General features: G+C 53.5%; 3 protein-coding genes across 3 annotated transcripts; 1 reads left to right on the top strand and 2 right to left on the bottom strand.

The window, feature by feature from the left end:
- Positions 1–1,999: 1,999 nt before the first annotated feature.
- On the top strand, positions 2,000–8,148 carry CSUI_010177 (suz domain protein). Its single transcript, XM_068070282.1, has 2 exons — positions 2,000–5,016; positions 5,606–8,148. Exons 1-2 carry the CDS (start codon positions 3,412–3,414, stop codon positions 7,439–7,441), a joined length of 3,441 nt encoding a protein of 1,146 aa, XP_067917739.1. The 5' UTR covers positions 2,000–3,411; the 3' UTR covers positions 7,442–8,148.
- A 1,969-nt stretch (positions 8,149–10,117) lies between these two features.
- On the bottom strand, positions 10,118–11,629 carry CSUI_010178 (uncharacterized protein; the record flags this gene model as incomplete). The annotated part of the gene is made up of 3 exons (XM_068070283.1): positions 10,118–10,330; positions 10,880–11,079; positions 11,455–11,629. The coding sequence occupies 3 exons, from the start codon at positions 11,627–11,629 to the stop codon at positions 10,118–10,120; spliced, it is 588 nt and encodes a 195-aa protein (XP_067917740.1).
- A 6,802-nt stretch (positions 11,630–18,431) lies between these two features.
- CSUI_010179 (ffd and tfg box motifs protein) lies at positions 18,432–26,953 on the bottom strand. Its single transcript, XM_068070284.1, has 4 exons — positions 24,862–26,953; positions 24,250–24,384; positions 22,626–23,588; positions 18,432–22,231 (listed from the first exon to the last, which is right to left on the bottom strand). Exons 1-4 carry the CDS (start codon positions 25,007–25,009, stop codon positions 21,861–21,863), a joined length of 1,617 nt encoding a protein of 538 aa, XP_067917741.1. The 5' UTR covers positions 25,010–26,953; the 3' UTR covers positions 18,432–21,860.
- Between the last annotated feature and the right edge of the window lie 687 nt (positions 26,954–27,640).

The raw sequence follows: 27,640 nt of genomic DNA on the forward strand, positions 1-27,640 counted from the left end.
ATCATTGCCACCATAGTCATCACAGCACACGCATTACACCGATCTTCATCCTGTCTGCGCGGAACTTCACTGGCTGGTTTGCGGGCCGTGGCTGCTTCGCGGAGCGAATCACTTCACTGTGGAGCGTTTGCGGCCACAGGAGGGCAGTACTGGGTGAGCTCTTCCTCAGCGATAGCGACCGACTTTTTTTCACCTTGGCGCCGCCTCAGCCAACATCGCCGATAAAAGCCGCGTGACGCAGCCGGGCCCGTAAGGCAGATACCTGGCGTCCGCGGAGAAACGGACTCTTCTGCCAAGAGAGAAATACCAAGTGGCCAAACTTCTGTACCAGGATAGTAGGTGACTAGGCCTTGATGGTCAACGTCGGCGCCCAAGAGCAGCAGCCCTGTTCAGACGCGGCCCGGCAACGAGCTGGTACAGAGTTACCGGAAACCCAGGTGAGCACGAGCAGTGAACGCCAAGCACCTTCTGCCTCAGCATTCTGTACCGACTGCGGTACTTTGGCGTTGACCTCAACTGTTGATGGTCCACGGCCATGGGAGCGCGTCCTGCAACACAGCACGCTCTTGAGGCATTGCCCAGTGCTGCTCACAAAGACTCGTTACTACGAGTACAACAAGCGGGCGCCACACAGAGACACTCGATATCAGAAGCATATTCCATCACATCGCACAGGGAACTCATAATACCAGCGAGCGCGTCGTTCTTTACTACTAGGGCGACGGTGCGGGGTCACCCTCCAGTTGAACACGCAATAGCCCAAACCTGGGGACCAACGCAGTCGGACGCCTCTCGTGAGAGCGTCACTACCAACGGGAGCGGAATTCTTGTATGTAAGAAGGGGCTGGAGCACGCAGGAAAACTGTATTCGCATCTTGTACAGTATTCCTGGGTGCGGCAGCCCGCAGACGGACACCTGTCTCCAGCGAGCCGCAACAGCTTGGTTGCCGGGGACACTCTAGCTGGAAAAGTAGCTGATGTGGGTACGACCTACAAATCGGATGTGCGCTTAAGCGTACTGTCGTGAACCGGAGTGCGGGTGAGCCAAAAGGACCACGGCCGAGATGTTGGGCTAAGCGAATGCGGCACCCGGGTCAGGGCAATAGGGTAAGGGCACAGTGATGATCAGGGGCATCATTTTACACCAAAATCCACTCAGACAAAAGGATTGGCGTTGTACGTAAGAGGGGCTAGTAGGCGCCCGATCGTGGCCTACGTGCGATGTGCGAGCGAGCCCAAGAAAGCATCAGAGAAGGTCTCACACCACGGCAACAACTGTCTGTCTGTCCCCAAGACTAGTACTTGGGATTCCTTGACCCTGTCCACAGCTAGCCACGCGTGCTGAACCTGGACGGTCGAGCGCTGACCGACCAGGGCAGAAGCGGTCAAGTCGGAAAGAGAGCGTATCACCAGCACCTCTGGAGGATCGGACAGCTTTCAGACACAGCCACTGAAGGCAGTAGTCTGCTGTCCGCTCGAAAAGAGGCAGGTTCGATATGTAGTCCTCCTAACAACTTCTGACAGAGGCGCCGCCAGCGACGTGCAGGACTACTGCGGCACCTACAGTTAGCTCCTGGGAACTACTAAAGACCCACCTTTCCCGGGTCGCGCAAGGAAATGGATTGAATCCGGGCCCACAGGATAGTTGTCCAAGAATATCACGTTGGGAATACTTCCGGGTGCGGAGCCTTCAACGAAAGGCCCGGAAGCCGACCACGAGAACGGACCCGCCCCCTTCGATTGCAAATCTGATTTCTCCGCGCTCAGGCTTCCTGCACCGGTCGGCGAACCTGACAGAAGACACGAGAACGGGCGCGGGATCGCCGCATCCACCTCGGGACACTTTTTCCGTCACGGAGATAGCAGCTCGGCTTTCCGCAAGCAAGCATTTTCGCCCTGTATTCGAAACACGCCGCGTGATTGTGCGGAGGGCCGTAGGCCGCCGCTCCGGAATCCTTCGTGGATATGATCCCAGAAATGACAGAATAAAGTCGGGAGAGCAACTGTCAGTGGGTGCAGGTGGGGCGAGAAACATACGTGTAGAGGCGAGGTAAGACAAGCCAGGCAAGCCCCAGGGCGCCCCCGTGTGCGACGGGAAAGGCTTAGTCTACAGGACTCTCTGCACTACCGGAACCACCAGATTTCCCTCGAGGGCCCCCTTCAGTTTTCACTAGAGCGGAAACTGCCTACATGTGGTGGCGTTGTCCCCCTATGCGAGATGCCCTGAAGTGGATAGTTGGATGTTGTTAATACTTTGTGGAAAGAACTATGTGAAAGTCGAGTACTTGAAGGCGTCAACGCCAAGAGCAGGTAAATATCGTGTCGCTCATGGCCCTTGTCTCGCAGTGGTGGCACTCCTTGGCTTCGCTCTTTGCCGGCGTAGAGAGCGGTCGTGTTTTTCTGCCCCGCATGTCTCACTTTTCAGCGTTTCGTAGTGGTGGTGTTGTGACACTTCGGTGGAGGTTTTTAAAGTGCATTGCGGTCCAATCTCTGTGCTCGCTGGACCAGGTAATGAGTAGCTTCTTGCTGGCCCTGCAGGCCAACTTTGGGGAATCTGTTCATCTCCCATCGTGCTTTTCTCTGTTGTGTAAAGCCGTACCGCCCGCCCCCGTCTTCGCCTCGTCGCTCAGCCTCGAGGTCACGGCCCTCGGTCCTCACTTTCTCTTTTTTATTAAATCTCCGGAGTCCCCTCTGGCATTTCATTACCTTCCAGTTTTCAGTATGCTAAAGCTCCTTCGCTTCAAGCTCCTTCCTAGTAATGGCTCGTCTTGCTTCCGCCCCGCTCCAAACCGGCAAGTCAGTTGAATTTTTTTAACTAGTCCCGTCTGACGTCGGCATTGAATGGATTTTTTGCACGCCTGGTTTCCGGCTGTCGGCTTGCCACACTTCTTCCTTGTTTCCCGTCGACTACCCCTCCGCATGCGCTTATTCCGCAGCACTAATGAGCCGACGATGCGAATATGAATACTAACGACCCGAGGAGAGGACTGTATGTACACCGTGCTGAGGGGCTGGCGGCCGATTCTGAGGTGGCGCGCTATGTTGTCGCAGTCGTAAGTTGTTCTCTGCGATCCGGGGGGCTTGACCTCGTCCGGGTACGGGGAAAGGGAGTGATGTTGTGGTTTTGAGTAGCAAGCCGTCGGACCCGCCTCTCTAGCTAAACAGGCCCCCTGTAATTGTTACGTTTTTGTCCGGAGAATCTTGCGCTCACGGCCGGCCACTCCTTTCGTCTCTCTCATGCCAGTTTCGCCGCTCGTCCCTCTGGTTAGGAGCCTACTTTCACGCGACTACCGAGGTTTGTTGTCTTCTTGTCCCAGGGCGCTTTTGACTTAATCATATCTGGTTTCCTTCGCCACATTTGTTTTCCTTTACCCCTCTGCCGCTGTATCCTCTTTCGTGAGTGTGACCCAGATGGCACTGCCCGCTGTAAGCATGCCCTCATCTGTGAGTGGTTCTACGGCCTCAGTTGTCGAGCCTTTGTCGTATGCACCGTCTGGGAAGGAGCTGAGTGTCTCCGGTGAACCAAATACGCCCGTCTCGGATCCGTCTCCCGTAGCAACAGATATGGCGAACCATTCATCTCCTGCCTCCTCTTGTCGCCCTGTTTATGCTTCATATGCTGCGGCCGCCCGAGCCGCACCAGGGGGGAAGGGAAGGCCTAGGGGGGGGCCGTCAGTTCAAGACTTTGTGAAGGCGGAACCGGCTGGACTGTGTCCATCGCCCTCGCTTAGCACAAAGGAACAATGCTCGGCTTCGAGTATTCCTAGCTCAGCGAACGGCAATAGTAGTTGTACGAATCGTCCTGCTGGCTATGTTCACCCTCAGATCCTCACTAATGGGGGAGTTTCACCTTTGGTTTGCAAAGGTAGTGATCTAGTAGCTTCTTCCGGGTCGCGCTCTTCACAAAATTGCCGTGTTTCTAAAGGTGGTTTCAACAACAATGAACCTCATGAGGGGGAAACCGTCACTTCGGAGAAATCCCAGGGCGGTTCATGTCCGACAGCCGACGACGGTCTGGGGAAGAGCGATGGCCTTCACCAGCACGTGGCGGTTGTAGACAAAGTTGGTATTTTCACTGCGCGTCATTCTGATTCTCCGGAGGACAGAGCCCATACATCAGATCGGTCCCTGTTCACTTCTATGTGTGCGGAGGGTGAAGCTGTCTCAGGCACCGCACTCGCTCCTGATCCTACAGCCGCCTCACACCCTGACAAGAGAGGTGACGTGGGTGTGGAACAAGTCACCGCGTTCCGAGATCCCCCCAGTTCGTGGGCAAGCGTAGCCGCCGGCAGAGGTCCGGCTAGCGGCAGGCCTGTCATCTCCTCGTCAGAAGAGGTGACTGCTTCAGCTTCTGTCAGGCGAGATTCTGAAAGTCAGGGGGATGGACATAGTGGAGGAGACGAATCCAAGAGAAGGGATGCCGGTGAGTGTGTAGTTGGCGGGGGGCGAGTCGTCCCAGCATCAGGTGAACAAGAGGTGGCAAGCCTGGACGAGGATGCTTTCCCTTCATCAGTGAACACAAAGATGAGGGAGATCGAGTCGGAACTTGAGACCGAAGGAACCAGGGGCTTTTCAGGCTCCTGCAATGGAGACATAGCAGAGTCCGTCCCAGCCGCATGTACGCCGTACAGCAACAGTTGCGGTGACGGTGGCGGCACGGCCGGAGGCGCTTGTCTAGGAGACAGCTCAGTCAGTGTTGTTGAGACCGGAGGGACACATTGTAGCCGGGCTCGATATCAGGAGGCAGCATCGGCGGGATTGGTGGAGGGCCCCAGTGGGCGGGGAGGAGGGATGAAGTCTTTCCTGGAAGGACTGGGTAGAGGAGCTATGAGCGGAAATAAGAAAGTAGTAGTTTTGCGAAGAGGCGAAGGCAACGGGAGACATAGAGGCCTTGGAGATAAAGGCAGCGGCCATAAGAACAAGCAGGGGGGCGAAGGCGATGAAAAGACAGGGAGTGATGAAGGGTCAATCACGCCCGCACCCCAAGGAAAGAGTCTCGAAGAGAGGGAACGGGAGGTAGGAAGAGAACTGATGAGTTGGCCCAAGTGCAGGATTCCCAGTCATTATGGGAACATATCTGCTAGCGAAAAGGTTGTCGTTTTGTGTCTTGTCTGCTTGACTCCTTCAACATTGACTTTAACATAAAAGACGACAAGTGTGGTAGTCTGCATGATCTCCATGGTTGCTTAAGGTCATTTTCGTTGGCTCGTTGTTACAATCAAGTTCGTTTTCAGGACATCCCGCATTTGGTTTTTTGTCGCGTCTTCGCAGGTGGAACGGTGACCTGGTGTGTTTTCTCTAGGTATACGTACTTGTGTGTGTTTCCACACTATATATTAATGCACCTATCCTCTTGGTAATCGTAGATCTCTGGGTAGCAATCGGATTCTTGGACTCTCGTGAGGATGTGTTTCTGTATTCTATCAGAGAGTATAGCGTAGCCTGTGTTTGTCCTCTTCTAAACACAGCACTAATGGGACAGGCACATCCATTTGACAATTTGTGCGTCTCCGCTTGGGTTTCGTCCGTGTAGTATTCGGAGGGCCATGCGGACAGTATGTTGTGTGGTATGCTGTGTGTTGTTCACCTTGGTGAATCTTCACAGTATCAGGAGCTGCGAGCACGCATTTTTGCTTCGGAAGAGGGCAGCCGTGCAGGGTCCCCATCTGAGGTAACGGGAGGTCAGTCTAGTTCGGCGTTTCCTCCAGCGCGTCCACCTCATCGGAGAGGTATCACTCGGTCGCATCAAGATCGGTTTGATCCCGCATTCATGAGAGAGCCGCCCCTACCAAACGGGGCATTCTATCCGCCTCACATGCCTAGTATCCCTTCACCGTCTTTAGCACAGCAGTACAACCAGTACATACCATTTTCCGGAAGAGGTGTTGCTGTTCCTTCGTATAAAGGTTTCGACCCAACAGCAGCGGGACCAGATCACAGAAGTAGTGGGGCTGGAGGTCCGGTAGGACATCCTGTTACACCTCCGGGTGCCCCTCCGTATCACGGGCGTGGTAACATGAAGCCGTGGAGATCGTCTCGGAGTGCCGCCAGCCCCGCTGCCTCAGGTGTCTGTACAGATGGGCACTCCCGAGGGCCGCCTGGTGGTTCAGCGAGGAAACACGCGGCAGGCACATGTGGATATTTTCATGAAAAGAGTCAAGATGAGTTTTTTGGCGGAGGAGTAGCCGAGCTTGCCTCAGGGAACAGCTCCCTTCCAAGAGACCTCACAAAAGAGAGTGGTGGTGGTGGTGATGGGAGGAGAGCAAGGAGGCCTATGTCGAGCGGCGGATGTCAACCTTTTCCTTCCCCGTCGGCGTCATCATCACCCCAGGGTAGTCAAGGATTCTATGCGCACCCTCCGCATCGACGCCGCATGGGAGGACAGAACTCGAGTCAGACGACACCACCGAATGGCGCAAACTCTCTAGGCATGTACTCGGGACCCACAGGTCCTGGAATGTCTCCACCCGCTGTCGGGTCCGTACCCGGTCAGCAGGGAGGGGGTTCGTATCCCCCCTCGCCTTTGGTTGGAGATCAGTATGGTTGCTCTCATCGGAACTTGTTAGAGGGAATCACGACAATCTGCGGGCCAGAAAGTCTTTTCTCTGCTTATGCCCCTTACGAAAACCACCCCTTCAAAAGTATGACACACCCTCCTCCTCCCCCACCTCCTCCTCCGCCTCCTCCTCCCCCCCCTCCTATCGTAGGGACGGTCGCTGGAGCTGGTAACAGAACGGGTTTTCATGGGGTATCTGCCTCTCGCTTCCAGGACCCGGTCGCTGGCTGTCAGCCCCCGAACCGGCCTGATACCTTACTCTGGCAGGCGGGAAGTGTAGGATTTTCTCCAAATGGTGATTCGACGTATGGTTCTCTTCCGGTGGACAACCAGTTCTACGGTGCAGCGGGGGCCAGGCCAAGTCGGAGCGGGGAACGTGACCTGGGCTCTCCTGATCAGAAACAGAGGCTGCATGGCACTTACGGTGCCGTTGCTAGCCCGGGTGCTTCAGGTTTATGCTACGGGCATAATACGTCGGCTATGTACCAGTCTGCTCATGGTGTTGTTATGTACAATCCGTCGTACTGCAGTCCGCCCGCTCCGGGGGAGCAGCCGGCCGTTTATAGCGGTCAGATACCCAGTTATCCCGCCATGCCGTCGTCTGTTCCTGATTTGCCTAGGGGATCAGAGTCTATGTACACGCTAGGCCAGCCAGAAGGAGCGTCTTGGCCATTGCGTCTGCCAGAAAACTCGCACGTGTATCAGGGGGAGGGATGCAGCGTTGCGCATGGTGCTCGCGCGGGGGTGTCAGGGGATGTGTGGGCTTCTTCGTACCCTGCGGCTTCTCATAAAGCGGATCAACCTGTCATCTTAGACGGAAGGACAGGAGGCGGGAACGATTTCGAGGCGGCTGGTGTAGAGAACAAGACAGAGCTGCGGAGATGAGAAGGACGGTGAGCGTAGAGATATCGCGTCTGGAAGACTGGGTTGTAGGTTTTTCGGAGGGGTCCGCCGCGGGCGCGCAGGGAAGCGTTAGAAGGTTTGATGGCTGCCCGGCAGACGGCGGAGGGTCAGTCGGGTGCTTGGTAGAATGTGCAAGTCACTGGCGGAATGCTAAGTGAATGTTGAGGCTTTCAATTCGTACACATGAGTGTACGGACACTACGTGGTTCTGAGGCAGTACACGGCCCAGATCCCCCTTGCAGTTCCGTGGGCACGCGAAGGGGGGAGTGAGTGGGCGCGTTTCCAGGAATAGAGGCTAGAGGGCTGCTGTCATTCCCGCATGCCTGGGTCACGCATGCTGCGAATTGTCATACCGCGCTGTTTGAACGGGCTTTTTGTTGGCGGGACCCATGTGCATAAGACGTGTGGGTATAGCGCAGCGAAATTTGTCATCTGTGTGTCTTCAGTCGGGTTACGTCTGCCGGGCCGTGTAGGGCTTGGTTTCTGCGTCCAGAGGGTGTCCCGTTCTCTTTCCTTTACTTGCGGTTTTGCGTCAGCCAGCTGCGCACAACTAAGGTGCGGGGGACCAGCCGGGTACTCCTTTGAGTGATTTTCACCACGAAGGATATAAATTGTACTCGCTTCAGCGTACAATATCGCCGGTCACCATGCTTGTGCGGATCGTCAAGAACGGGGCTGCGCGCGCCCGGCCCGTTGTTGTTTGGGACACCTAATCAGCTCAGAACTGACACGCGGTTTCTCTGCTCGCTGATGATGAGTCACCGGGAGTTTTTCTCGGGAGAGGCAGCGTTTGTACAGGACTGTGGCAACGCATTATGAGGTGTGACCGCAGGAAGAGCACTGAACGACAGTGCGAGAAGGGTGTGCTTTCTTGGAATCTGTTCACGCTCTATAGGTCTCGCGGCTAATCGCGAGGTTCATGCACACCGGAACGCGCTTCAAGAAACAGACGCGTTCAGGCACTCGCTCCCCGTCGAGACGCGGCTTTCTCGCATATGTGTTACAAAGCATGTGAAGATCTTTTCTGGCCCGTGCAAGCCTCTTCACATTCTTTGTAGGCGCGTGTAACATTTTCAGTTCACATCCAGCGGGGAGTCCGGTCAGTGCGGTAGTGCGGCTGCTGATCCACGGCGCCGGTGCACGAAGGCAATCGAACTAAACGCGCATCCTGAAAATAGCAAAGTAGACCAGGTGTGTGTTATTTGATTCTTGCGACCATGCACTACGTTTGGACTCAAGCACTAGTGTGCTGGTTCCGCGCAGAAGAGCTTTCCGTACCCGGTGCACGGCGTGCGTTGGGAAGGGATTCTGTTTGTTAACAATCGGAATGTCTCTTGGAAGCAAGGACCTTTGAAAGACTCCAGCCACACTTGTATTCAGATGCATGCGCTGATTCACGATATTACGCGGCGATGGTCTTTTGAACGCAGTCAGGCATTTACTACGGCCACGTTGTGTAGTATAACAGCGACTGTCTCTCACCTCGCGTGCGTTGCCCGTGTTCCTCCGATTACTAGCAGCAAAGGTCTCGAACAGGAGTGGCGTATCAGATGGCATTCTATTGCCGAGGTATTAGAGACAGGATCTGGTGTGCGCTGGTAAGCACGATACACCAGTGGCCGTAAAGAGTGAGGATTTCCGGTGCTCAACGAGGCACGCCCAAACAGGCTGAGGCAGAGCAAAACCGCCCACGTGTCTCTCCGAGTGGTCCTATCTCACAAGCAGCCTCGATATGTTGGGCTGGCAGCGCTGCGGGAGTGTTCTGATCTTCGGTGGAGGGCCGACAGGCTGCAGAACCACTTTAGTTCCACAGTCTTCATCTGTCTACGGCAGTTGTCATTTCTACACCTCCCTTGTGCCAAAGGACAGTGAAGTGCGTTCCGCGGGGTGATATAGATGTACCCGAAAGTGATTGTGTCTCGGCTGCAAGATACGTGTAGGTTTACCTTCGCACGGGTCTCCGCATCACACAGTTGCTTTCGAACAGGTGTGAAGAGTGCCTGCTGTAACAGAGACGGATCTGCGAAGGGGCTGTGGCACTAGTCGATTCAGTATCAGCTGTTTGTGCCTTCGCGAAGTCCACCCCGTTCTTCCATTTCCAGCGGCGCCGCAGAGGGCCAAAGCGCTCAAGCGCACCGCCACGGACCGCGGGGAACAGCGTTGCTGGGCAGATCCCAGTTTGGTTTTGTCCTCTCGGGGGGCAGCGCGGGAACTGGCGTTCTTGTGGAACAGAAGATCGCAGTGGGCGGCGTACAGGCCTCTTGACAGCGATCTTCTGTTCTGTCCACGAGGTGCAGCCACACCACTTGCCCGCTCATGCAGGATAGCAGATGCGCTGGGTGCTCAGTATCTTGGCAGTGCGATGACACAGTTAACCACAAATCTCCCTCGTGTGTTCGGCGATTCCGTCGAGATGGTGCTTTGCGATATAGAGCAGAGATGTAAATCGGGTAGAACGCTCATATAGTTGTTGCCGGTGCACTTTCACATGGGTTACCAGGAGCTCAGCAGGGACGGCAGTGCTACAGGAGTCCACTTCGTTTCAAGCTTTACCTCGTTCTAGCCTTTTCTCTTCTTCAAGTGGGCGCGCGTTTCATAACGATAGCGAACCAGTTGGAGTGGTCCCTTTGGGCAGGAGACGACTCGTTTCGGAGAGGCTCAAGAGCTGACAGCTTCAACCGGGGCGTCCCGCTTCTGGAACATGTTCCTATGGGTAAGTGTCACGTACGTCTCCCCGTACTTCACTATCTCACAAGTACGACGTGGGGCATTCCAGGTTTGTTCGGAGTCAGGGCGCGGTAAAGCTGTGGTTGAGCCGTCGGTCCGCCAGCAAGTTCCCTTTGTAAGCTCCTTCTGTACGAGCCATCCGACCTACGGAAAAAGGACAGCAGCAATTTGCTTCCGAGCAACGACCGAGCAGTTCATTCGTTACTTTACGAACCAAGTCTCGCCGCTCGTGACTCTGTCTGAGACTCCAAGTCATCGACATCGGCCAGCCAACAGAGTCCCCCTCTCAGGGGTTTGTACCAGGGAAGGATGGAGGGTGAAGGAGCTGGTATTTGCTTGTTACACGAGAGTGCTCTCTTTTCTTCCCATGCACCGTCGTCAGCTCCTGCGTCTCTACCTCGGAAAACAAAGGAAGGCCGGCCCGTTACGTACCACCACCGAAACACTACCATCCGTGGGTTCTTCCGCAGCCGACTAGATACGTTGGGGAAGCTAAAGATGAAGTAAAGAAAGCACGCCACTAAGCGCGGTTCGCCAAGAAAAACACTGCCATGCTGTGTATCTGAGACAGTCCAACAGGCTGCGGACGAATGTCAGTCGGACCGAATTTTCTGCTTTTTCACGGACACCTCATTACGCAGGTCATCCCGGAGACAGTGTACGGAGCTTCGAGTTATGGGCTGGACTACCCACCTCCTGGGAGCTAGTCGCTGGAAAATTGAGTTTCTCAATACTTGGCCTCACATGCGCCTCAATTTTCCGGATGGTATCAGAGTACTCTGGCCGGAAGACTTTCTTCTCGTGCGGATTATGGAGATTCACTTTTTCTGTAAGTGCCCACAGGAAGACAAAGGAGACTTCCACTCGAGGCCGCTTTTCCGCCTTCCAGGGTCCTAACAAACCTCGTCCAACGCTCGCGTCCAATACCTTAGCGTGCCTTCAGTTCGTTTTTCAGTCGTGTTCTCCGTTCTCCCCAAGCAGAAGTGCTAACTCAAGGCCTGTCGGTACAGGCCAGCTGTACAGTGGAGGAATCCCAACCACGGACGTGGGCTTGTAGCGAGTGCACTCGGCAGCAACGGGTGGGCTCCAAAAGGAACGGCCATTACGACCTGATTCTCTCCGGGGCCGATGAATGTGCAAGTGCGCCAGCGTTGTGGGTGAAAACAGAGCAGTGCACTGAGAGTGCTTAGGGGTGTTTGGTATTCTGGAAGACGCGGTGAGCCACGTGCCCTCCACAGCGCGCTGCATATATGTTCCTGGTGCAATACCTGTAATGACCAACACGTGGGAGGGGTTCATCTGGTAGTTCTGGGTGATCTTGAGGTGCTTCAGCTCCTTGGCTACGCTTTCTTCGAAAACGCGAATTTGCAGGATATTCTCGAATCCCTGCCTGCCTTTGGGAGCAGGGGCAGACACCCCTCCTTTTCCGGTCTTGTCTCCCATTGTGTTGACTTGCCGACAGCAGGCCGCCTACGGCGTCAGCTGCAGCTGTTGTTGCAGTGGATTCCCACTGACCAGACGGCGCGCGAGCTCAGGGTGACTCGATGAGCATCTACGGAGGAAGAGTTGTAGCTAGCGCCTGTCGGTTCAGTCTTCAGTTTTCCTCACGCTATTTCTCAAGGCAGTGCTACAGTTAGTACAACAAATCTCGCGGGCTGCTCTGGTGAAGGCTTCGCGGCAGTACCCGAGGTTTGTGCGGGGACGTTGTGCTGACGCTTGCCGCTGTTCAAGTGCCAAGGGGCGAAGGAAGCAGAAGCATGGACCGGCGGGGTTGTCTCCGAAGTGAGCTGCGCTGTCTTGGCTGAAGCATGGCCAACCGGACGCATTGCCGGACCTTCCAGGACACCCTGCTCGAGTGTCGAGGATCCCAGGGATTTTTGGTTCTCTTTAGTAGCGGTGGAACAAGTTTAAAAAGGAAGTGCTCCTAACTGGGAAGCCGAAACGCCAAGTGGCTTACCCCTCCACTTTTGCCAAGGCGAAGAGGCGGGTATATTTGCGTGGGAAGTATGCAGTCCCATGCAACGAGTGCTCTGTGTTGGACCCGTGCACCCCCGTTGCTTGTGAGGCTGACCGGTCGAATGTTCGTCTCGCCTCGCGTCTCCGGCGAACACGAAGATATACAAAGAAATGGCCATTCAGGGGCCCGTGCAGGGCCTGATCCAGAGTGACTTCTCACAAGAGCACGAGCACGCGTACTGAAAAGCAGTTGTTCGACCTACCAACTCTGTGTCGAGAAGTCTCCGGAGACGGCGCCTCGGCCAGGTCGGAACGAGGATTCCGGGTGGGGCCCCCCAAAGCTGTCTCCGCGTGCTGTAAAATGCGTTCACTTTGACCACTGTGTGGAACGCTCCTTATCTTGACAAGGTCATGCCACTGAAGTCCATGGTGTCTTTTGGACTGCAGAGACTACAGCGGTTGCGCTTTGTTCTTGCTTCATTCTGGGATCCTTGGTGCCTCTCGGAAAGCACAAGGTCCCGTGACACGCGGTGCTTGTGTTGTCGGAATTGGCTAGCGATCCAACCAGTTCACTTTGCGGTTCGGCGTGGCAGTTGCCCGGGACACCGCGTATCACTGGCGCACTGGTTAGACGTACTGATGTGAGCTGACCTTCAAGGAGCCGCCCGGAGGCCTCGTCTACCCACTTCCCCTCCCCGCTTGTAGAAAGGACTCTTCAGTCACAGATCTCTGGTTTGAATGGCGTTACGCACAGCGGGGACTTGGAAAAAACCACGGTACCACTTTGACGGAAAGATATTCTGTTCTGGTTTCGGTACGCGCTCTTGCGGACACCTGAGCAAAATGAATGAAGCGCTTCTGCGCAGCAGAGGGAGGCGATGAGCACCCCCTTTTAGACCAGGGATCAGGCCTGAATCGTTCCGCCCCACTTTAGTTTGCAAGTGAACCAAAGAGTACCTCATTGGCGGACCGGCTTTTCGAGAGCCAGCAGTCGGCAAAAGTCATTTTCAGTGGAAAGAAACCTCGTACTTTTCCGTCGTCCTGCCACTTTTGCCACTGCCGCAGCCCGATTGTGACCCGTCACTTGGGCAGGGGAGTCCTTCAGCCTCTCTCTCTAGCCCCTCGCTCCCGCCCCCTTTCACACCGTGCGCTGGGGATCGGAGGAAAGGTACAAAATGGTGGGTGTTCAGCGGCGGGACTCCTGCATTTCCCGGACGGTGAAAGAAGTCAAGAAGCTGCGCTTCACATCTGCAGAGCTTAGACAGCTGACCGAAGAAACACACTGTGAGACATGCAGTCGTGTTTGTCGTGTGGAACACCCTTTCTTGGCTGAACAGTTGCCTGGCAGTCGTGTTTGAGGGTGTACCAGCCTTTCTTGGCTGAACAGTTGCCTGGCCGTCGGGCTGCATAGGACCAGTGCTAGTGCGGACGCTAGTCTGCGTTCTCAAGACCATCAATGACGCAGTGCGGTCTGGTTGTGAGACTACAGTATGGTTGTCGGTAGTCAATCGACGACAAACTCATCGTTGCAGCTCAGCGCTGGCGCCGTAACCATGTCAGCCGGGGTCTTCGACACCTGCGTAGCTAGTATGAGTGTGATTAGTGATCTACGCGGGCAGTAGTCCGACGGCCCTGGACCAGTCAGTACCCCCCCGTGCCGACAACTTTTGTTGAAGAGTAACACTCTCTTGCAAGCCGGGGTGTCAGCCTTGGCGTGAAGACACGGGATGTGTCAGCTGAGGTGAAGTTGGTGTCGGACATCAAGTCCGAGCCGCCGACACCCACAGTTCCACTTCATAACTTTACTTCTCTCGGCTCCTCAGAGTTGCCATTCGGAGTCACACTTCTGTCGGGTATGCCTAGCTATGACACCAACTAGGCGTTCTCCAAGCGCTCCGAGAACAAGAAATTGCATTGTCCTGTTCTTTCAACACCGGCAATTTCGCCTCGTGATCCTGGTCACAACACTGTTCGTTAGCAGGAGTCTCTCCTCTTCTGTCGAGTTACTAGGTTACGGTGTCTCTGCTCTGTGGTTGCGGTTTCTTAGTCAGCTACGAGGAGGTCCAAGAACTGTACCGATGTAAGCCTTAGGGTTTAGTGGTGCCCGTAACATAGTCAGGTGGAAAACTCTCCGAGTCTACAAGGTGCTAACCGTGTAGACCACAAAGAGCTCGTCACCTGCAGAAATCAGCCCCAGGGAGTTCATACCTGCATCACAGGCTTCAGCAGGAGTGGCGACAATGAGACCAAGGAAATTCGCATTTCTGGCTCTTCTCTTCTCGCTCTGCTGTAAAGGTTTCCGAGCACAAGCAGGCGAGAGGAAACCTCTCGAAGGAGGCTTGAACGCCGTCCAGCTTCTCGGCCTTTTCAACCTCAGCAACGCCATCAGCTACCTCTTCGCCGACCGTTTTTCGCGACTCTTTTGGTTGCACCGTACTCAAGATCGGGGCGTAGAAATCGGCTTCGAAGAGTTCGTCCGAGTTCTCTCACTTTGGACGAGAGGTAATCAGTCAGATCTGATGTTCACTGGTCTCTTCGTTAGCTCACGGTGGAAGCCGCGAAAGCCTCTGACAAGACCTACTGGGAAAGTACTTCCACGACCTCTTCACCGCGTCTGACCCGCTAACACGGCAGACAGACGGTATTGGCGGTAACTTTGCTTCACTGAGTTTCTCCAGGGAGCTGCCAATCTGGCGACTTCTTCATCGGAGAGGCTCGCCTCGCCATGTCGAAACAGTGTGCTCCACGCTCACCTGCGGTCAGTGACCCCGGTTTTCTGTTGTGCGCAACTGGGTTTCACTATCCGGCTCGCACACTCAAGTTTGACCAGTTATCTACTCAAAACTCTTCAGCTTTCCAGGGCGTTGTTTGCGTGCAGGCACACCTCACCAGCGCCTGACATGTGAGAGTTCAGTTCTCAAAGAGAGTGTTGCACGATCCCGAGAAGGGCTGAACTGGCGGCGGCTGTTCTGGACTGCTGACGGCATCACGGCATCTCAAGCACCTATCGTCAGCAGCCGAGTACAGCGTTAGATTCCGTGCACAGTCTAACCACGCGGCAGGCCCATCCCCCGGCAGCGCCCTGTTCCCGAGGTCGAGCCCGGACGCAGAAGCGCAACTGGCTTTCATGGAGCTCTAGTTTTCCTTTCTTTTCCCCTTAAGAACGGGGTCATAAGAACCGGCCAAGACCGCACATTTTGGTATCGGATTTGCTGAAGAAGATAGTCGGGTTCCTTCCGTTAGCACCGCGAACCACAGTCCCCCCTCTCCTTTATGTGTGTGCTCGCGCAGTGCTTTTCCATCTCTATGACCGTGGAAACAAAGGGTAGGCTACGTTGATAGAGGCCGACTATAAGGCTCTCGTGCTTTCATTCTTGGCTGACGTAGCTTCAGGGGTGCTGGGTACCGAAGGCACATGGCTATTTGGTGCTTCTTTCTCTTCAGCTATGTCGTTAAAGAAGATATAGTGGAAATTATGCAGTCCCTCTTCCTTTGCTTCCTGAAGTCCGGCGTGGCTGCCTTTGACTGGAACAGCGAGGAGTTCAAGGCTAAGTGAGTTGTCGAAGCTGACGGTTTGCAGTTTGCGAGTACGCTTGGTACCCGTCTTCCAAGCCGCCCAATACGTGCCTTCGGTTGACTACTGCGTGGCGGACATAGATCAGGAGCGACAAAAAGAGCAACTATGAGTGGGTGCCCCCGTGCTAACTTGGTCCAGTTTAAGGAAGGTTCGGCTTGTTTCCCTGCGGTAACGGCTATTTACATAGGCGGCAACGCGCACCCTGGGAGTAGAGTTTTTCAGGCTGTCTCCCCGTGATCTGCTCGCTGCGCTCTCTTCAGAGTCGTCCTCGAGAGGCACACCGAAGACGAAATCAGCAAGTAAGTGGACGATTCCTAAAGCTTTGCACCCCACTTTACGCGATCCCTCTGTCTTCGATTTTATCTTCTTGGACTCCGGGGCCTTTCAGAGACTGAAACACGTCCAGCGGCATTTCGTAGTCACGAACCCAGGTGTCCTCCTCAGTACAATGCCCAACACTGGCACAAGAAATTCTAGCGCAGCGACAAATATCAGTGGAATTGGGACGTCTCGTACCTTCAAAGTGTGAGGAGGCTCGTTAGTAGAGTCGGGCTTCCAGGAAACAGGGCGGTTGATCAGTCGTTCTGCCATCTTCTCGAAGAGAAGGGGTACGCGGCGTAGAACCCACTCGGAAAATCGTCGTCGGCGGCGCTTAGCCGAGCTTCTCTCGGGTAACCGAGCTGGACGCGCTCTTCGCCTCTTTTGGTTTGTTATCGAAGGGCAGCGTACGGGATCTTGGAAGCATGGGCTGAAGCGGCGATTCAGTAAGTCAGCGCGCTGCCATTGCCACACACCAGTCTGCGAGACCGTGAGCCACTTACTACACGTAGTGCCCAGGGAATGCTCTTTTTCATCTGCTTTGTAACTTCAGGCAGTTCCACACAGGAGGCCAAAAACTCTTATGGTACAACGGTAAGGCTTCAAGAACCGAGTGCCGGTCGCCTTGCTGTGGTCGCACAGCAGAAGTGTGCTCGCCCTTGACTATGCTGTCCCCGGTTCTTCTTAAAGCTGCCCGTCGCAGTTTCTAGTTCAGGCTCTTCATCTGTAAGTTCCAAGCTTCGTTGACTGCGCCTAGCGTGGGAGACGAAGGCTCAGAAAACAGGCGCCTGCAGACAGGGTCTGCGTTTTCGAGCTGTCCAACAGTACGCATTACCGAAGGGAACCACAAGCGCTGGTCCGCCAGTGTATCGCGAAAAAGAAGAAGGTGCGCGCTTCAATTTTTGTTTCCTTACTGTATCTTTTTAGAGTTTCTCCACTGGATCGTCCACATGCCTGGCGTCGCCGAAATTCTCTGCGTGCCTACTGACGTCCGCACGTGGCTCTACAACGAAGACCGTTTGGCTTTGAAAATGCCCTGACAGAACCGCCCGACACTCCAACTTGAACCCCGTTCTCCATCCATGCGCTGATGCTGCCCTTACCAGCATTTTCCAGTTTCGCTTGTGGGCTCTTCAGCCTGCGGTGGCGCGAACTCTGTTGGCGCCTCGGGTTGCTGATAAGAGGGCCACCCACACGGAACTCCGGCTGTGAGCTGCCTTGTTGCGCCATAGGACCCTTAACAAACCTGCAGAATGCCCCGTAGTGAGTCTACGGCGCTTTACTGCTGATAGGCGCTAGGGGCGTACCTGGCGCTTACGCAGACATCTACGCCATACCTGGTTAGCTGGGCGGGAACAGAAATACAACCCGGAGAGCTCTTGCGCTTTGTCACTCGATAGCCGTCCCGGTGGAAATTAGACGGCGGACACCCCTGGATGGTTACTTAGAGCAGCAGCAGAGCGGAGCATGTGAACAATTCTGCCGTACCCTTTCCGAACACACCCAGCTCGTAGCCGTACATGTCCCGGCGCTGCACCCACCCAAGAGAAAACACTCTACAAAACCCACCACAGCGAAATGTTCTGATGACCGGTCTGAGAGGGACATGGAGGCAACCGGGGTGCTCGCAGGAAGCCAAGTGTTGCAGAGAATCCGGGCAGTTCGTCAGCGCACGGAACACTGCACTACAGTAAGCGGCTTGCAGTGAAGCTCACCGTGCATGTTTCTCGACTGCCAAGAGAACACTCTTCTTTTACTCCACTGTCTCCAGCTAGTTTTTCTGTTCACGCTCGGCATCCCGTAGAAAACTGACAAGTGGCTCATTGCTTCTTGAATTGTGACTATTCAGACAATGTGAAGTACTCCCCCTCTAACCCGGCACTCTTCTCAGACTCGCACAAGCTAAAACTGATCAGTGCCTTATTCCCTTTGGGATTATGACTGGTCAGACAATGTGAAGTGTTCCCCCTCTAAGGCGTTCTTTACAGATGCGACGCTGCCAGTTTCGCACAGCCCAATCTTTCCCGGCATCCAGCTCGTGTTGGTGGCGGCTCCTTTCATAAGATCCACACCAGGCACTTTCCCTGTTTTGTCCCTGCGCTCTCATCGGCCCTTTCTCCAATGGTTCCTTCCATCGTACACAGCGAGCTGTACCAGCACGCCAACAGCGGAGAAACGTGCTGCTTTCTTTCTCATTACATCTCTCCGAAGTTTGTATCCGCATCCCTCGAAATTTCACATACGTTTGCACCGCACAAACTGTCAGACGATAGCCGAACAAGGTTTCTACAAAAACATGCAGATGTGGCCAAGAGGAACTCGCGCCTACACAATATAAAGAGCCTTCATTACACCTACCGACTTGAGTCTGAAGTCCGACGGCGAACTCTTGAAAAGACCGATGTCATTCCCCTGCTCGGTTCCGTACGAGGTGAACCCCCAGTGCATTCACGGCTCACGAGGCTCGCAGCAGCGGGTTCTAGACTGGGAGCAGGAACCGGAGGAGAAGTAAATTACGACGCGACCGAAGCTCGGCACACCTCAAAGGCTGCCTCCCCTCGACTACCCCACACACTCTGCGGGACCCGCTTCCGTAAAGGCAACGACGGGGCGAACTGTTACTAGAAGTAATCACTCGTAAAGACTTCGTGCCAGCGTCTCTCAACAGCTCAGATATGAGATCTCCACAGGTTGTACGAACAATCCGTGCCACGCACGTCATCGCGGGTGACCGTGTTTCGCGAGATGCTAAAAAAAAGTTCCCGGCTAAGCCTGGAGGGACTCAGTGGCGCACATAGGACGGCGAAACCACGTGCGAGGTCCTGCTGTCACCGGAAAATACAGCACTTTTCGTGATCGGACTGGTCTTCCCGGAAAATCTCCTGTGTCTCAAGAAGAGGCCCGGACCGGTTGGAATTTCTCACAGTCACATCATCTCCGTGCTATCCCGTGATCGGCACGTGCTGTTGGAGAAAACATACCGTTCAGAACGAAGACATGCTCTACAAACAAACAGCCCCTCCTCACTCCTTTGAACAATACAGGAGACAGGGTCCTAGACTGCCGGGAACATGGCAATCCTTCTCTCACCTGGGTGAGGAAGTCTAATATAAATAAGTCATTTCTCTTTACACTGCAATCCTTCTCTCACGTGAGTGAGAGCGTTCAAGATATATCGGGGAGTCGTTTTGCTTTCATCCAGCCACGGGCCCCACAACTTCTACCATACATGGTGATAAACACAATCAATGTTCACGGTCGGGGATCACACCCTTACAAAAACTACGAGGAAAAAAAGCGTGTTTCGACCACTCCATACAACAGCACCCGAAGTGCTGTCGGGTTTGCCCGCACTCTGGACGACTCTCTCGCCAACCACACTGCTGCAAACCCACTGCGTCTCTTGGGGAACAACCGGCTGGGCCGCTCTCAGCACCGTCCCCACTCCTCTCGACAACCTGAGGAGGGAACCTTCCCTCCGCTGGGAGAAAAGCCGCCGCAACCACAAAAACAAAAACCGGTGCCGCGCCTGTATGTCGCTCAGCGCCAGCCGGGGATAGAACAGACGCGTACCCGAAAACACTCGGGCGTCTACCCTGCACTGTTGTAACTTGCGCTGCTTTACACCCAGGTCAACTTGCCACAATCACACAAACACTTGACGCTGACGACCACCTCTTTTCCAATAGGAGATTGCGCGTTTCTTGAAGGATAACAGGCGTCTCCAAACCAAGCACTAGTCTCGTACTCTTCCCGCCTTCGCAGAAGTGAAGAAAAGTTCCACATCTCGGCCTCCCTCCTGACTGCCTACACTGGCAATCACGAGACAGGGAGCCGCCGAACGACCGGGGGCCTGCGCCTGCCTCTCTACTAGAGTTCGGCAAGGGCCACTGCTGACGCATGCAAACAGGCACGGAAGTATGGAAGTCATGAAGCTCAAGAGAGACAGCTTTTCACTCAGATATCCCCGAAATGTACAGCGGAATAGCCTTTCACGTCGAACTATAGATATGAAAGAGAAATCCAAGTGGCACGGATAACCTCTGTCCCCCACCCTACGAGGTCTGATCCCAAGCACGGGATGATGAAGTGTCTTCTCTTTGTTCGTCTCTTTTTTATGGCAGTCAGGCAACCACTAAAACCACGCCTCATACTCAGCGCGGCACAGACGGTTTAAGATAGACTGAGGGGGGAAAAGAGCGTGTGACGCATGCTCTTTTCCCCACCCAGTCCACCTCGGGACACTTCCAGCAGACATGTCTATGTACGTACACGCAGAGGTGGGACAGAAAGATGTGCCACTGCGGGGGCAACTGAACATAAGCAAGCCAGCAAGCTCGTGTTACATATATATATATATATGAAGAGCCACGCCTCCGAGAAACGACCCACCCCCAACAGACTACAGACAGACGTTCTTCATCGTTCTCTCTCTGCAGTACCAGTCACAAGGAAATGCCAAGTTTCTTTCTTTCTTGACGTTTGACACTGAAGCTTTGCACTGAGGTGTTTCCGTATGGGCCAACAGTAGCAATAACAACATGACCACTCATGAAACATTACTATCACCATCTTGACGATCCATCAATCAATGACTCACGACTTTTACAGACAGCCATGTCATAAGGACGAGTTCGCCTGAAGACGATGTCGACTGCCGGACGGACTTTTGATACGACACGACTAGCCCCTTCCTTTCTAGGGAATGCTGAAAGGTTTCACACTACCTTTCCACCCATGCTCCTCTATGAAAGCGGTACACCATTATAATCTTTAAGACATCCGCACAAGACCGTCCCTCCCAGCTACAACAGTCCTTCAAATCAAAGATGCACGAAGATAGGAAAATAAGCATCTATTGCCAACTTCCCACGATCTTATCCTTGAATCGGCCACAGAGGAAACGCCACGTTGATCTTTCACTAAGACAGAGACTTTCTCAAAAGCCGCAGTGAGGCCCACCTTGATGCACCATCCCTATATGTTGTTCTAGTCTCTCCACTCCCCCCCCCCTCTCGTACTTCAGAGTGTCATTTTCTTCTACTCTAGGAAGTAAGCCGGATCGCATCATCACCACACAAGAACAAAATAGAGAAAAAACGTACTATTCTGTCTTCGACGCCTTCGACTCGCAGGCTCCATATAAAGTCAGAACTCCTTATCTTGAGAGAGGATCCGTTGACAGGTATCTCTCACACTTCTCAACCCCAAAACCGAAAGAAAACAAGGAACTCCAGAACATCTTCGAGCCTATCATCATCATCATCATCGCAGCTTGTACTAGAACGCCGCAACATTGTCAAAATCCCAGGTGAGAAATCTTTCCTCCTTTCGTGAGAGAAAAATTTTTTGAAGGATGAAATAAAAAGTCGAGAAAACCGCCAGGGATCCCTTTCTCTTCTGTTGTGTGCTTCGTGCCTTGGCTGACCAGAAGTCCGTTGAATGGAGACGACACATTCCCTGATTCTTTCTCTTTGTGAATCACGGCCCACCACCATATGTAACCCAGATAGACTAACTACTCCTGACTCTATCTTTTTCCTAGCCGTACAGACCACTGTCCTGAGACTCGGAAACTCACTGTTGAAAAAATTGTTCCGACGACCACCACCACCACCACCTGAGAATCAACAGACTGAGTGGGTTGAATGGGGTATTATGTAATGAAGACAACAACAATATGAAAGAAGAATCGATTCATCACAATTCAATCAAACAATACATTCGATTTCATAGCATGCAGGTAGGATTGTTATTAAAAAGACGACGGGCTGTCAACCGTCTTCGCCTCTACCACCAGGAGTAAGTCGTGACTCCCCTTTGTCAGTTATCGTCTCCCATGCCTCCTCCTGCTCCACCCCCACCGTCCCGTCGGCCTCCCCCCCTTCCTCCACGTCCACGACGACCACCCCTACCCCCTCCTACACCACGGCGTCCTCGTCCTCCACCCCAGCCTTGGATGGGTCGGTAGTTCGCGGCTTGTGATCCGAAAGTACTAACATCGAGTTGCCGTTGTTTTTGTCTATCAAATCGTTCTTCTCTTCCCTGTTGCTTGTCTAAGGCCTCACACGAGATAGAGTCGAAAAAGGATGTGTTCTTATCATAGGGTTTCTTCTTCTCACCCGGACTCTCGTTGTTGCTGTCCCCCCCTGCGTCAGCTCTCTCATCTGCTGTCTCCTCTGGCGGGAGGGATGCTGCAAGAAAGCAACGGAAAAAGAGACGCAGAAACAAACCAAGGCAACCGACGCACTCCTATGACGACTCCTTACGAGACTTTCCGGAAAACGCGTTCAGTCTCTCTCTCCGATTGATCTTCACCTCAAATTAGCAAAAGAGGCCGCTAGAAATCCATACCTGGCTGAAATCAAACATTACTTGGAAACAGAGAGGTAAACAATAAAGAAACACGCTGCTTATCTTCTGCAGCCTAGATAGTGGCAGGACACATACCTCCATCATTGTAAGGTAGGACAACCCCCCACATATAACACTTAGACACTTCTGCTCTCAACTGTCCTCCTCTTGTCTATAGCCCTAAGCACCGCCCAGCCCGCTGTCATCGACCTCTATCCGTCAAAGCTCACTCACTTGGTTTAGCAAATTGTTTGTTCATCGTTTCGAAGTCAAAGTCTTCAGCAGTCTCACTCTTGAGTTGGGGATTGGGATGGCTCTTTAATTCACCAATAGGAGTCCTCTGATGATATCCGCGTCCTCCTTGCTGCCCACCTCCGGCATAGTTCCCGTTTCGACCTCCATAATACCCATAGTACCCTCCACCACCTCCCCCTCTCCCACTATTTCCATAGTATCCTCTACCCCCATGTCCCCCTCTATAGTAGCCACCCCTCCCTCCTCGACCTCTGGGACCTCCCCCTCCTCCTAGGTATTGATCCCCCCCCCTATGACCGCCACCACCTCCTCCAGGACTTCCACTATAAGTCCCTACCATCGGACCTTTTCCTCTATGGCTTCTCCCTTCATCTCTCCTTCCCTCATCGGCAGCATTGCTGTAGTTCGGTCCAGCTCCTCCTGGGCCGGGAGACACAGGGTAATTCGGAACATAAGCTCCAGGATGATGATTCGCTCCAGCTAGAAGAGGCTGATCAAGCAGAAGGGGACCCACTGCGCCATCTCGACCTCCTCCTCCTCCTAGCCCCCCGCCACCACCTGCTCCAGGTGGATGATGATGATTTGGATGTCCACTAGAAGAGGTCATGGGACCACCTAATAGCCCAGTGCTCGTTCTTCCTGGTGTAGGGGGACATAACGGTCCTCCTAACAAGCCAGCACCTGCTGTTTGTTGTGGGGTAGAACCTAACAGAGATGGAGGGGAAGGACTCGCTCCTGGAGGTGTCGCTGCAGCTGCGGCAACGGCTTCAACAAAGAGAGGATCATGTGCCGCCGACAGAAGAGGGGGAGAGGTCCCATATTGAGGATTTTGAGGGACGGAAGAAGAAACAGAGACTATCGCAGGATCGGGGGGGAAACCAAGGTGGGAAACCAGGGGAGGCTCAGGTTCAGAGCACACGGTTAGGTCTTTGATATCAGCCCCTAGATAAAGCAACACAAGGTAAAAAAGAGACAGCAAGATGACAAAGTCAGCGTGAACTTGAGAATTAGAGTACTCACTTCTCAAGAGATAAAGCAAATATGGCCTACTTATGTGGGTGGTGACTATGAGGCTGCTAGAAATGATGAGAAGCCCCTGTTTTCAAGCGAGGTTATGAAGAAGAGAAGCACGCTCAAGACATCTGGCCTATACAGTTCAGATGAATGCAATACACCCTCTCTCACACTCGAGCTTAGGGAGCCATCACCGGTATAACACCTATCTATCTATCCATCCCAAGTGAAGGACCCGCAGACTGCCTAGACGGTACTCACCCTCCAATAGCCACTGAAAAAGAAACAGCTGTAGTCTTGAAATGCCTTCAGGCGGAAGAAGAACAACTGCGGACAGCCATCATCAAGCGAGACTGTCAATCTCACTTGAACAAGAGATCTCAGCATGCATACAGTTAAACTCATATAGACACAATGCATATATATATTCAGGGCATATACATATATATATATATATATATATATACGCGCGTCGAAACGTGTTCTTGATACCTTCATGCATGTAGCTTGTTGAGTACGTACTTGGGCGAATAAAGACAAGAGTTTACACCTTCTGTGGACCTGAGAGAAGAATTGAGTCCTTACTTACCCTTGAAAACAATGAAACCGTAGACTTCTGGAGATGCAGGGATATCCTCAGGATGTCTTCTACCTTCAGAACCAAACGAGCGAACCATGCGAAGTGTAACAGTCGCTTTCTCGGCATTGATAGAATCCAATATACCTAGGCACAAAAAAACGTAGAGAACCACGCTGCGAAGAGTTCAGCGTCTCCAAACGTATATATATATATGTACATATATATATAGCTATCTATGTAAACTGTCATGAAAGATATACACATATACGTTTCCACTTACAACATTTTCGCTCTGCTTGAGAACGACTGCAGACAACACTGAAGATCCATGCTAAAGCAAGTCCAAAACCTTCTCAACTGGTTATCGATATTCACTTGACTTTCGGCTGTACTCTGCCATACACATACTTCTACCTTTTCACGGTGGGAGATTCCGTCTGTACCTATTGAAAAGAAAGTCAGATACGCTATCAAACTAGGAATGTGACGCAGGAGAGGAAAAAGAGTCTGCGTCTTACCACTCTCCGTCGAAATGTGGCTTTCCTCTGGGTAACAAACAACCGCCTGGGTCGCACGACACTTGAGAAGAAAAGATCTTTTGCTCATGCCTAGAGGGTTTACCTTCATAGCGGATTTCCGTATTAGAGATGAGAGAGATCTTGCTACCCAGATAAGGAAGCTCTGCCCCCGGTCCTACATCGCCAGCTCCAGTCGCATCGCCACCTGACGGACCACCGGGTGGGATCGAGCCAACAGGAGCTGCCGCCATCGCTGCGAAGCCCAATGGTAAACAAGAGCGTTGCGGGGGAGACCGACGAGTGGCCTTGGGAACGGGGAAAACTTCAGCTCCTTTTCTCGCGAACCACAGACGCAGCGTCAGGAAGTACAACAGGATCTCCACGCACAGTCAAAATCCCGATAGCCAGATAATGGCAAGCAGGTTCACGAAACGAACCAACGGAAGAAAACGCGTGATGAGGGGTGATACTTCACAACCAAGGTAAGAAAGTTGGTCGGATGGATGACAGGAAGCAGGACAGCAAATAGAGGAAGACCCCAGCAAAATCCGTAGATAGAGAAACGAGTCCCTTTATGAAGATAACGACGTTCTGTGTCCTTTCCGGAAACAATCACCACTAGGAAACTGTCCCGTGCCCTTTTGCCAGTACTATCGTGGCCCAACACACGTTTCCCGCCCGTATTGGAAATGTTTCCTTCGTCCTCCCTTCTGAACCGCTCAGTAAACAACAGAAGGCTGTACCAGGGACGGAAACCACACTCTAGCGCCCAATGCTAGAAAGTCCCGAGGGAGTTCCTGTCCTGCCACAACAGAAAGAGACACCGCAGTTCCGTCCCCAATCGCGCGGTGGTCGGAAGCCAATTCCCAGAAAAAATGAGCACAAAAAAAAGAAAAACAATTCGGAAACACACCGGGAGTCCGCACGTGCCAAGAAAGAACAAACAGCACAACAAAGAGATCTAGAGAATGGCCGAAAACGCCGTCCGTACCCAGCACTCTCCGTGGAGCAAGAAATACTTGCCCTCCTGTCAGGAGGCGAGTTTTTTCCGAAGACGGACGCGCCTTGCTCGGGAACGACGGCCCAATCCAGTTGTTGTGTCGTACAGGAATGCATTCGTGTTTTGCTCACCCTGTCAGAGAATCAGAAAGACGGTGGAAGCCCCCCGACTTCCTGTTGCCGCGAGAAAAAACTCCTTGCTGGGAAACGGAAGATTTCGGCGTCCGACTACGCGGAAAGAAAAGTAGCAAACACGGCAGTCTTCACTCTAGAAAGGACACTAAGCAAGAAAGAAAAAATCCAGACCAGTGGCAAAGGTTGATAAAGAGGGTAGGAATTGTGACACGTCACACACACCACTCAGCATAAAGGAGTGAGTAGTTGTAGCAGAAGAGCAGTCGAAGTAGTAGCCGCCCTAGCTGCACAGATGGTACTTCAGCATACGTGGGAACCCCAGGTACTACGGGACGGGTCCCAACCAGACATACGCATCCAGACGGGGTTTGCTTGGAAAAAAAAAAAAACCGGCTCATTCCGACGACGATGCGTGACAAGAAAGTTACCACTTCAGAGAGGATTCAGCCTCTCAAAAACAGAGAAAAGTCAGGCTCTCTTTTTTTCCTGGAGTGCCGACTGGGGGAGCACACCGCCGCCATCGTCTTATCTGGAGATGACTATGAAACAGTGCTGTCTGCTTTGCTTACAAGAACAGTCACGATCCCACCGATAGCCGTCGCATGGTCGGCGTCAACACGGTCGCGGACAGACTTGCGTGCTGGCGGTCGGGCGATCGCTTCTACCAAGGTTCTTCCTGACTACGCGGAAAAGCTGTATGCGGCAATACTGCCATGTACCACTCACGGAGTTTTTGGTCTTAGAGTTGACAGTTGGAGTGTTATCTCATGGAAAATGCTCTCGGCCTCCCACAGCCTCGTACTTCCCGAGGTGTGCTCAGATAGAAATTGTACTGTCAGTCCAAAAGCTACCTCAGTGGTATCCCCAGAATAGAGAACTGGTTTTCCGGTTCTCTCTTCTAAAACGAACGAGAGCAGCGCAACTTCAAACAGGGAGTGTCGAACATAGCCGGTCTCGAACAAGGGATTGACGCTGTGCCAGGCGCCGTCCCTGGCACCCCGTTTCCTACCGGATTCGACGTCGGGGCGCGGAAAAAGCCATGCGGTACCGCTCAAGGCTCGTGCTCAGCTGCATCGTGTCAAGCCAGCAGGCTGTAGTGGAGCTGACGCTAGCAAGGCAAGGAAACGACGGTAGCGCCACCAGCTCCGCAGTATGAAGTCTGCTCCGGGCACCGACGTTCTTCGCGGGCTGTGCGGTCTCCGACTGTCCCCTAAGACTCTAACCCGCACCAGCAGTAACCGAGGGGTGCTTCGGTGGAAGGTACGCACGGATGGCTCCGAGAAGGAGTAGAAAATCAGCTGGACAGCTGAGCGTGTAGCGGCGCCTTGACGTCGAGGCAGCTGGTCTCGGGCGACCGAAAGACGCCCCTCGGAGGCAAGGACCACAGAGCACCTACCACTCGTTGAGTCGTACCCATTGTAGAGAAGTTCTGAGTGAAGAAGAGCTAAGCGGTACGAACTTGAGGGTCGGTAGTTCGTGGGATTCTCAACGCCCGAAGGCCCAAGGGTCTGGTTGTCCTTTTTCGGATTGGAAATGTTCTTGGAGGAAGGCCGCCTCAGCATTTGTGCTGCGCCTGCAGACATGGCATGTGAGGGCATCACAGCTATAGTGCAAGACATGACTGTGGCTGTGCCAGCTCAACAATAACCCCCAGGGAATCCGGTAGTGTCTTCGAATGGTTCCGACACAATCCACAGTAAATACACCGTTCCGTCGATCGCAGATCAGCTGGTACCATGTCCCGCGAA

This window comes from Cystoisospora suis (genome assembly GCF_002600585.1).
Source record: "Cystoisospora suis strain Wien I chromosome Unknown contig_6822, whole genome shotgun sequence".
Lineage (NCBI taxonomy): Eukaryota > Apicomplexa > Conoidasida > Eucoccidiorida > Sarcocystidae > Cystoisospora > Cystoisospora suis.

Coding starts and splice junctions, on each gene's coding strand:
- CSUI_010177 (XM_068070282.1), top strand. CDS start 3,412: ATGGCACTGCCCGCTGTAAGCATGCCCTCATCTGTGAGTGGTTCTACG. Junction 5,017..5,605: donor TCGAAGAGAGGGAACGGGAG/GTAGGAAGAGAA, acceptor GAATCTTCACAG/TATCAGGAGCTGCGAGCACG.
- CSUI_010179 (XM_068070284.1), bottom strand. CDS start 25,009: ATGGCGGCAGCTCCTGTTGGCTCGATCCCACCCGGTGGTCCGTCAGGT. Junction 24,385..24,861: donor TACGGAAATCCGCTATGAAG/GTAAACCCTCTA, acceptor TTTTGTGCCTAG/GTATATTGGATTCTATCAAT. Junction 22,232..22,625: donor CAAACAATTTGCTAAACCAA/GTGAGTGAGCTT, acceptor GCTTTCTTGCAG/CATCCCTCCCGCCAGAGGAG.